Below are 10,708 nucleotides of genomic sequence, written 5' to 3'. Positions count from 1 at the left end.
GAGCCTTTATGACTCACTGCTGTGTAGAGAGAACACATGAGCAATATGACCTCTTTAAAATCGAGCAATCCAACAACCTACTGAGACCATCACAGAAACACCTTCTACAGTCACCAATCTTTACACGACTCAGTGAACTGCTACAGCTGTAAAGGTGTGAATTAAATGGCATTTTTGAGGCTTAATCTGTCAATAAAACAACAGAATCTCACCATTAACAGATAATTATAGGAGGAAAAAAAACAGTCCATCATCTTTGCTTACCTTTTATTGTTACACAGTAGTTTACTGGCACCAATCTATCATGGTTCTTCTTTTGCTACATTAACAGGTGATCTGTCCATCTCCAGCTCTCAGTAAATAAATATGAATAAATACAAAATAAGCACATTTTCTGGCTCTGGGCTCAAAGGAAACAGAGGACCAGCACCAGTTCACTCACTTCAGTGTTCATTATTTTGTTTTAATGGAAATATTTGTTCCAACAAGGGTTTTGGCAACTTTTAACTTCAAGAATACCCAGAAGGTGAAGGCCTACAGACAGTTGATGTGATGAATAGACACACAAACACTGAATTATAAAGTTAGGCCTTTGTTAGTTTGATGAAGTGTGAGAGGCAACTGAAGGATTCATCACGTGCTGCGTCATTAAAAAAGGTCTACATGTTGATTGCAAACGGGGAAAAAAAAAACAAAAAACATTCAGCTTCATGCAACATAATCTTCATCAGATGAACAAATACAGTACATGTTGGTCAAAAACAGCTGATGGCATATAACACAGGTCATGGTTCATCCTTCGGGATATTGCGGCATATGTGTGTGCGTTTACCACTAGAGGGTGTTACAGAGTATAGGAGCTGTATTGGAGTCAAAGCAACAGCATCTTCTCCAAAATGCTAAAATTGATAAAGTGCAATAGACAATTTTTTCCCTTCCATCTTGAAAATGCCAATTCAATAAACTACTAGAAACAGTGCATGAACTGGATGTCAAGCAAAACTATCACTGGACAGAAATCTAAACATGTCACTGATTCATTACAAGTGAATAATTTTACTATTAAATAACAGATCAAATATTTATTAGTGTTCCTTGTTTGTTGTCGTTTAAATGTATCAGTTAATTAGAATTTTCAGCTTGTGAATAGCTTCCTCACACTTAAATGAACACTGGGCAGCCACTGAAATAAAGACTGGCTGTTAGCTTAGCAGAGTGAGAGACTGATCATTGTGCTTTACAGAGTCTGTTTTACTGGAAAAACTATCAGCAGGTTCAGTTAAATCTGACTACAATCAGTGCTTAGATATCTTATTTTCCCCAAAACTATAATTATGACAACGTACGCATAAATCACCCTTCACGTTAAATGCAATTTTCCAAGCCATCAGGGAACACTAACACTTTTCAGATCAGTGCACTAGCATGACCAGTGACACCTCAGTACCTATGAGTGACGCCCTGGTTTATTAACATGCAGTTCCACAGCAGCTCGTACAAAAATCTGATTTTAACAAAAGATAAAGAATAAATTAAATCATTTCTATGTGCATCGTAAACAAATATGCTAACATCTATTTACAAAAAAGTATATAGTGTAATGAGCTGCCTTTGTGATTTAGTGGACAGACCTGGCTCTAACAGTTAAGTGTCTGACGGAGTTATTACTCGTACTGGAGATGTCCGTGTCTGTCTTGTAGTGATAAGGAAGGACATGATTTGTGGCATACTGTAACATTATATCTGAGAGGACATGATAAGTGTAAAGAAAAGGATCAGGACCAATGTACAAAAGTTGTGACTGACTTTCTTTTTTCTCAGAAAAGAGACAAAATTCTGACAAAAAAAAGTCAGAACTCCCATTATGCACAGTGGCCCAGATCCTCTTCCATATCACTGCTCAGTTTAGTGCTATAAACAAATTGCTAACAAGCCTCTAGACTAGTCCTATGCTTTGCTATTGCCCAAACACGTTGGGAAATGTGCAAGTTTCTACAAGTAGAGAAACACGCTACAAGCAAAGCAACTTTCCGCCTCAAGACCTGACCATTTTTTTAAGGTCAACAGTAACTTGGTGATAAAAATCTTATGTAAATATAACCAGTAATGAACAGTGAGTAACAGTGTGGACAGTAGCAACAATGTGCATATAAAGTGGTTAAGAGAACTACAGGAAGCAACGGGCACATTTCAGCAACCTGAGATCATTTGCTGCTTTGTTTCTCCACCTTTTTGACCAAAAATAACAGAATCTAAATACTATTAGTGTTTGAATACTGAATTCACATTTTGTCTGGGGTAAGCACAATCAAGAAAGGCAATTTCTTATTTAGGTGGAATCAATAAATGTGAAAGACTTCACAAGCACTGAAGCTCCTTGCTTCCTTAAATAAGACCATATTCACACTAACAGAAATAAATTTCTTGCTGCTTCATGGGTTTTGATCCACACTAGCAATTTGAGATCATACTATGATGGTCTGCTATACATGCTAGAATGTTAATAAAATAGACAAGATGTCTTCTATTACGCATGCACAAGACACTTAAGCCAACAGCCTGAAGCATTTCTGCTGAGCAACTTTAGTGGTAAAAACAACTGGGAAGAAGAAAATGCACCAGCAAGTCAAGAGTCTGAGAAATGGATTAAGACATTCAAGATCACAGTAAATCCTCCATCTCTCCAGTGTAAGATCAGTGTTCGCAAATCTGTTCACATTTGGTGAGTGGTTTTTAAAAGATGGCCAAGTGTGGAAGAAAATCAAAACAAAGAAAAAAAAATTGTGAAATTACCCATATTAGTGTGAACATGGTCTAAGACATGTTTCACAGTTCACTTACATGCTGGATGAGAGGGGAATGTGGTGAGAAGATGGGTCAGACAGTGTGCTCTGGCTGTAGTGTAACCAAGAGGCAGCCACAGTGGGTGAGCTCTTCACGCTGAGTGTAGCTTTTCAAAAGTCTGTAGACAGTATAGCAAGGAGTCCATTTTTAGGAGAGCGAGCACAGGCCAACGATGTGAACAGGGACAAAGTATGTGTCTCGTGTTGGAGGAGAGATGAGAACAGAGGAAGACAGGGAGAGAATGAAGGGAATCATCTACTGCTGTTCCTCCTTCTTCTTCAGTGATATACGCTTCTTTCTGGCAGCAAGCATTTCATAGAAGGGATCAACACTGACGGCAGACCTGGATGGATGACCAAAAAAAACAAACAACAACACTAATGAGTGGGTGGATTCTCAAAAACACAGAATTACATTGCATTTCCACAAAGCAGTTAGGAAACTGAAATGAGGACCTTACACAGGAAGCTACCTCATGTTAGCTCACTGAGCTACTGTACCAAGATCTCCTTTTCTCCTGTCACATTATCCAGTTTTACATCAACATACTTGATGCTGTGGATCCATTCGTCCTTCTCTTCAGGTGTGGGGGCAGAGATGCGGTACACCATGTGGTTCCCTTCCACTACTCGCCCATCAGCCTCCGTCTTACATGCCTTAATCAGCTGACCACGGTTGTTGGGGATGTACAACTCAAAGCAGTTCTGTTGGGACAAAGGCAACAAATCTTAGATGAACAATCATCTTACTCCTACTTAACCATAAGGTTATGCAGGAATACAAACATACTGGTTTCCTTGGATCTTCAACCTCACGGATGCTAAGGTTTTCCAAGGGAATGATACCTCGTGGCTCTTTATCCTGTTAGTGGAATAGACAAACAAAGGTTGTGAGATGACTGTGTGTTTAATCAGTCCCTGTCTCTTCCAATCTCAGCATTACTTCTGCAAAACCTGGAAAAATTGCAACTCTTGATGATCTCTTTCTCAAAAAACAACAACAAAAAAACCCACTCATTAATAGTATATAAAAGGTGGACAAACCCTCCATGACATCACCCATTGAAGCCCAAGTCTGTCCGTCACCATATTGATAGTGCTTCACTCCACCTGCTACAGCTACTCCAAAATGGGCAAGAGGTGGAGCATGAGTGAAGCCTGCCAGACAGTTAGGAGCTATCCACCTACGGTGGGACCCTACTGCCTGTCACTCAAAGCATCCCTGCCCTTAATTATGTTTAACCTTTAGTCTCAGTACAACTTATTGAGTGAGTTAGATAAAAATTCACCCAACAGTTGTCATGACAGGGGAAATTAGCTAAAGACACCAAAAACATTTTTTGTACCAGGCTGTATGCATGTTTATTTCTGCTGTAAAGTTTTAACATGCCTTTAGGAGCCAGCCTCAAGTGGCCATTCGAGGCACTTTGGCTCTGGCTACTGAACTAATGTGACAAACCAGGTTAAACAAAATCTATTGTCTTGTTCTTCACATATGACAGGAAGGGTTTGGGCTTCACAAATTTCCTCTATTTTTTCAGTTTGTTGCGTTGGTATTATTGTGGTAGTCTTTCATGTCATCTCTTGTGTCCGGTCTGACTTGTGTCTATTGTTTTATTATGCATAAGCAACCAAACCAGTTTCTTCTCAGTGGATTAGTAAAGTTATGCATCTAATCCTCAAGTTCAGCAACCCAACCTTCCTGCAGAAAGTTGGGTTGTATTTATGGTATTGTATTTTTGCTCAGAAATTAGTTTATTCTCAACTCCCAGGTACAACAAACACTCCAAACTTTCTAGCAACCATACAACATTAAAATGTATTTATAAGTAACAAAATAATTTGTCTGAACACAAGCATAAAAATATTTCAGAATCCTGTTTATTGCACCTGATGCATTGACAATCTCACATGAGAGCAAACCAAGACTTACTGTGGTGTATTCAAAGTAATAAAGGCAGTTGTCTGTGAGAATGAACCATCGCCGTTTCCAGGTCTTCACTCTTCCCCCTGAAACACAGTCATGACAACAACAGGAGAGGATAGAAGATTTCCTTAGGGGTCAGATTTGAGGAGATAATACTCTACAATCTACATTTTTACAGAAAACTATATGGCTACTTTTTTCTACAACTACATCTACTTCATAAATACATACCTCCTGAGAAAACAAGCAGCGGCAGGAGAGGGTGGAAATCACAAGGAAGAAGCAGAGACAAAAAGGACCAGAGATTTTAGACAGTAAACAAAAAGAGAGATGAAGGGACAGGAGAGAAACACGAGGAGGAGAGGAAGAGAGATTTTATTAGTGACACAGATCACAGGCACCACCATGCAAAAGAAAACAATCAGATTTTTAGACTGCCATGATGCAAGAAAGTGAGTCTTTGGTCACCATCATGCTATGGCAATGTTTCAATGCCACAACACTGTGAGCCGACAATTAAAGTGGAGGCAAAGAGACAGCATACCTCAGGGAGAAAACGGCAGGCTCATCATAGCACAAAGCTTTAGATGAGAACAATGTACAGTCGCGTACACAACATATGCCTTTTTCTCAGTAACTTTGTATAATTGTACAAGTTCAGGGTTAAAGCCAGCATGTAGGGCAGCGGTGCTCCCCAATAAAGTAGAAACACTGGCATCATCTCACCAAGTTTGAGAAGCCAACCCTCTCTGTCAGGGTTGAAGAAGGTGTGTGTCAGGTCGTTGCCATCATCCTCAGGAATCTTGAAGGGCTCATTTTTAATGCTTTCATAGAGATTCTGGAATAACAGAGAAGATTATAAAATTTCTCATTGTCATTTGACCATCTACAGAGAGAAACAACACGTAGACATCGTCATACTCTGAGCAGCTCCTCTGGCAGGTCGCCCCCTTCGTTGATGCCCCGGTTCATCGAGATGAAACGGTCCACTCCAGGTTTGTCCCTCACATTGGGGTTATGAAGGCTTGTGTTCAGCATAATTATGGCAAATGACAGAACGTAGCACGTGTCTGCAAGCAGGAGAGACAGGACTTGTGTTCTGTACAAAATGACTCATATTCATAGTTTAACTATTTATTACTTCACAGACTATTGTCATCTCAAATACACAACCTTGTCACTACTCCGCTGTGCGTTTGTGAGTGCCCCTCCCTTCATGTAACCCTTGGTGGATACAAAGGCCTGAGCTTGCAGTTGGCTTTACTAGTCATCACGTCTTAAAATATCTCCAAATCGCTGACATTCCCCATCCTCTGCCTAACAACCTGCTCAACCAGTGTGAGCTAATGTGACATTGCTGTTAAGTGGTATCAGTAACACTATTATGAGTACGAGTAGTAGAGGTTCAGGACATGATACTGGTATCAGTGTGTCCCTAATTCATGCCAAAGGTGTCACACTATTTCACTGATCAACAGGTAGCGATAAAAACAAAAGAAGATGACTGATTTTAAGTAAACATGAGCTGTGACCCCAATTCAGGGGACTGCATCATAGTGTCACGACAAGGCCGTCCCATTTCAAAGGCTCCTTCAAATGCAGCCGAGAAATACGTCCTTCTTTCCCCAGGCAAGGAAAGCTGCAACTGGTGGATCTTTTGAGGCCCACCCTATCCCAAAATTCTTTGTGCACCAGCAGGGCGCAGAGCAGCTGTCAGAGTTGCTAGGTGACCAGAGCGGCGATTTGTAAAGTGACAGTAGGGGCAGGGAACAGTTGGTAACATAAACAGGAAATCCTCCGAAATGAGACCAGAATGTCTCATTTCAGGTTGGCCCATAGTTCATCCTTCACAGTCTACAACATCCTTCAAAGGACACAGCCCCTGAATAGAGACACAGCTATGGTTGTGAACAATAAAATTTTAAATACTTCAAAAGTTGGTTTTGCAAGTGTTATGAAGAAGGAAATGCACTTGATACATTAGATCATCAAATTGGATCTTAGGGACACAGTGCATTTCGTTGAGTAACACCACATGTAAACATATGTTCACATACCAAGTCCTTTGCAATTAGGGGGCTCATTGTTTATGTGAGGACACTTTTAATTTTACTTTGTGCTGTGCCAACTGTAAATCAAACAAGTGTGTGTAAAATGCACACTAAGTGTCCCTTCCTGTGACCCACTGTAGGAAAACAACCTTAACTTTCTGTTTGGCCTATGATGACATGAAATACGGCATAACTGTGAAAATGTTTGTGTTTACCGGTGCTCTGGAAGACACCAGGGTTGCAGTGGCAGTATCTCTGGGCGAAGGCCTCCATCATTCTATCAATTTTCTGGGCTTCACCAGGCAAACGGAAACTCCACAGGAATTGTCTGTAGAAAACAGGTCAAGGTTTAGGTCACATTCTGCAATCAAGTTACAGTCACACCTTCTCTCTTGCATAATTTTTCCCCTCCCAAGTCTGAAGTGACCAAGAGAGTAGGACTTTCCATTGTTTAGAAGCCTTTTTCAACAGAGAATGCCAGGATACTAGGCAAAATAAAACACATGCCAAAGTGGAAACACTTTACCTGAGGGCCTGGACGAGGTTGAGATCAGTGAATTCATGGAGGTCAACAAAGGCCTGAAGAACTTTGATGTTGAAGTCATCCCTGCAATACAGCAACAAAAAGCATGATTACAAAAGGCTGATGCATGAGGAGAGAAAACAGAGCACATGATATTAGCAGACATAGCACCTTTCTCCCAGGTAATCTCCTATAGCAGTCTTGTTGAGGCCCTCTCCCTTGTACAAGAACTGAGCGATGTCCTCTGGAGTGTGTCGGAGCAACTCATTCTCCACCAGAAACACAATGCCCTACAGAGAGTGGAAAGAGTCAGTTGCAACAAAGGTAATACAGTCAGAGAGACACTACACTTGTATAAATATTGACAGGTATTACCTTTTTTGGGTCCATGTTGAATTTCTTCCTTCCCATTGCCACATGCCTACTTTTCTGTAGAGTTTTACTGTAGAGGAGAACAAGGTGGTGAGAGGACGGCTTTGGTGTGATGAAATCACAAGAGAAAATATCACAATCTTAAGACCATGTCTGGTTTCCAATATCTCATAGAATAGTGTTCAATTTATCTGGCAGTAAAAAGTTGAAACAGCATAAGTTTAAACAATCAAATGTTAAGAAAAGTCAAAATTACAAGCAATCACTGGTCCTAAAGAAAAGCCTGTCAGACATTTAATGATCATTTTTAATGGTTAATCCTCCATCAAAATATTAGGTCATTTAAAGAACATAAAATCATTCATATACTGTATGTATATAACAAAGTGAGGCATCGCCTCACAAACCTATTGCTCTCTTACAGTGACTTCAGACTCTTTCACTTCTTGCACACTTTATTGTTTTGATTTAATTTTAATGTATAAAATTGTCATTTTTGCCCAAAGGCTGTTGAACTGCAGCTGATACAGTGATGAGAGCAAATGCAAGTAAGAGTGCTGTGCTTTAGCAATGTCCACAACAGATAGACAAGCTTGACAATTCCTTGACCAGATATATGAGGCCCAAAACACATGCAACCAATCATAGTGAACAAAATGATAAAGCTGACTAACTGCAAGTAATGAATAAATCAAACTCCTGTCAAAATCAATACTGGTAAGAGCAAAGTAGCAGATCTACAATGAATTTTCTTCTAACCTGCCCTCTGTGCTGGTCTCCAGTCCCTCCACCTCTAGAATTGCCTCTCTTAATTCTTCTCTGAGCCTCTGAATCTCCTGCAACAGGACGCCCTTCCGCCTGCGAATGTCCTCCAGCTCAGACCGCTCCTCTGGGCTCAGGTCTACCGGGACTGTAATGGAAGAGAAGAAGATTGACTACATTAAGGGAAGGAGGGAGATAATAACAGTGGTAACTGGAGCTAGCAAAGGTAAATAAAACATGAAAAGGCACTGGGTGGCCTCAGTTTTGTTTCCTGTTCTGCAAAAATAAAAGCCTCTTAATATGCCAAAGTTATTCCATACTTTTTACTTTAACCTTTCAATTTCTTACCCTCCTTCCTCCACTCACTAACACCTCCCTGTTGCACCCAGTTTGTGCAAAAAATGCTCAGAATCAGGATAATCACCTTTATTGGCTAAGTATGTTACACACAAGGAATTTGTTTCCAGTACAGAACTGAGGCAGCCATCTGCGGCGCCAACTCAACCGATGGCTCTAACCATCGGGACCAACGGGGAGGTTCTATGTCTTGCCCAAGGACACTTAGACTCGTGGACTGCAGGCACCGAGATTCACACCTTCAACCTTTCGGTTGGGAGACAACTGCTCTACCCACCGCACCACTGTCGCCTCCCCATCACGTTTGCTGCTGCAATATAATCTATGAGGTCATCAACAGCCCACTGACTGAGTTATGATATTGGGGCAGCAACTAACATTAATTCTGCAGATTATTTTCTCAATTAATCATTATGTTTACAACATATCAAGAAGCAGTCAAAAAAAAAAGCACATCACCATTTGATAAAACAGGACTTAAGATTTAAGACAATGAAAAGCAGCTAATTCTCACAATGTGACACTGAAATAAATTAACAGTACTTTTACCACAGATACATTAGGATGACTGAAAAATTAGTGCACTCTAATTCCCAATTCCAACCCCTCACTGGTAAAACACCCAATTATGTTAAGAGCTTGGTGAAAAACATCACTACTATCAAGCCATGCAGTAAGTTTAGTTTTATGCAATGGGTGGTGTTTTTTTCAGCAGACACCATAATAAAATAAAAGTGAATGGATTTTTATTTGTGTTGCTTGCTGTCAACCATTTTCATCATAAGCATAAGGTTAAAATACATAGCTTTAATATTATGTTCTCAACATGAAACCCTTGACAAAGGCAATGCTAAGAAAACAAGATTAAGGGATGTAACTAAAGATGGTGCTAAACTGCAGGGCTGGGTGATAAATCAACTCCATATTAACAAGGTATTTCATCAGGATTTTCAGCTATTGTAAACTCATTTAGTTTTAAGATTACAGGTGGAAGATAAACTTTGTCAAATTAATTTGCTAAGCTATGGGGGTGTTAAATGTCCACCGACATTAGCTGAAACGTTAGCTTTGAGCACTCAGTGAAACAAACAATATTTAGTTGGCATCAGGTTAAAGCATATTCTAACCAAAATGTATCTTGCATGTCCGCCCATACTTTCAGGAAAACCCGACAAAAGGTCTACTGTGAAATATTTTCATTTTAAATCAATGTGTCACACCTGAGTAAATAAACTGAGCCACTAGCTACACAACAAGCGACATTTAGCTAGCGATAGCCTGTGAAAATAGCCGCTTAGCCCACTTACTGTAGTCCAGGTCATCCATTTTTGGCGCTTTATTTTTAGGCATAAATATTTCAGAATCGACTGTCATTCAATATCAGAAAACGGATATATGTGTAAATATATCCTCGCTGTCGAAATGTTGGCCCGGAGACAAAGAAGGTAGAGACACCGGAAATTTCGTCAGTCTACTTCCGGTAAGATGTTTTTCAAAATACAATCAAGTGATATTTTGTGAGAAGACATAAAGATGAAGTTATACATTCATAAATTGCTATTAGACGTTAATATGATGAAAACTGAGTAATGTACGAATTGATATATCTTCAGCGGTATACTGTTTAGAAAAACAGGCCAAGCTATACACTTTGTCAAAATTAGATTTTGGACTTTTCATCCAAAATATTCATTTTAGAGTGAAGGCATTTATAGTTCAGACTTGAAATACAGAAGGTCCAAAGGTGAAGTGAGACACACAGGGAGACCTGGGGAATGCAAACCATACAATGAGATCAAATTGTCATGTTTTACAAATCAATTGAACCACAATTTCCATTTAGTTGCAGATTAAATCATGAGAAGATTTTGAG

General features: G+C 39.8%; 1 protein-coding gene across 1 annotated transcript; it reads right to left on the bottom strand.

Moving 5' to 3' along the window:
* Positions 1 to 259: 259 nt before the first annotated feature.
* Positions 260 to 10,321, bottom strand: cyth2 (cytohesin 2). The gene is made up of 12 exons (XM_020617640.1): positions 10,143 to 10,321; positions 8,476 to 8,626; positions 7,720 to 7,786; positions 7,516 to 7,634; positions 7,348 to 7,428; positions 7,037 to 7,149; positions 5,692 to 5,840; positions 5,497 to 5,608; positions 4,777 to 4,853; positions 3,634 to 3,705; positions 3,394 to 3,548; positions 260 to 3,187 (listed from the first exon to the last, which is right to left on the bottom strand). Exons 1-12 carry the CDS (start codon positions 10,207 to 10,209, stop codon positions 3,100 to 3,102), a joined length of 1,251 nt encoding a protein of 416 aa, XP_020473296.1. The 5' UTR covers positions 10,210 to 10,321; the 3' UTR covers positions 260 to 3,099.
* Between the last annotated feature and the right edge of the window lie 387 nt (positions 10,322 to 10,708).

This window comes from Monopterus albus, unplaced genomic scaffold, assembly GCF_001952655.1.
Source record: "Monopterus albus unplaced genomic scaffold, M_albus_1.0 scaffold192.1, whole genome shotgun sequence".
NCBI classification, from domain to species: domain Eukaryota; kingdom Metazoa; phylum Chordata; class Actinopteri; order Synbranchiformes; family Synbranchidae; genus Monopterus; species Monopterus albus.
This window is presented reverse-complemented; position numbering and strand designations above follow the sequence as displayed.

What these genes read in the sequence shown, in the direction of transcription:
- cyth2 (XM_020617640.1), bottom strand. Translation starts at nt 10,209, where the DNA reads ATGACAGTCGATTCTGAAATATTTATGCCTAAAAATAAAGCGCCAAAA. An exon ending in GGAGATTACCTGGGAGAAAG is followed by an intron (nt 7,429 to 7,515) that starts GTGCTATGTCTG and finishes GCTGTATTGCAG; the next exon opens with GGATGACTTCAACATCAAAG. An exon ending in GGGTTGGCTTCTCAAACTTG is followed by an intron (nt 4,854 to 5,496) that starts GTGAGATGATGC and finishes ACTGTGTTTCAG; the next exon opens with GGGGAAGAGTGAAGACCTGG.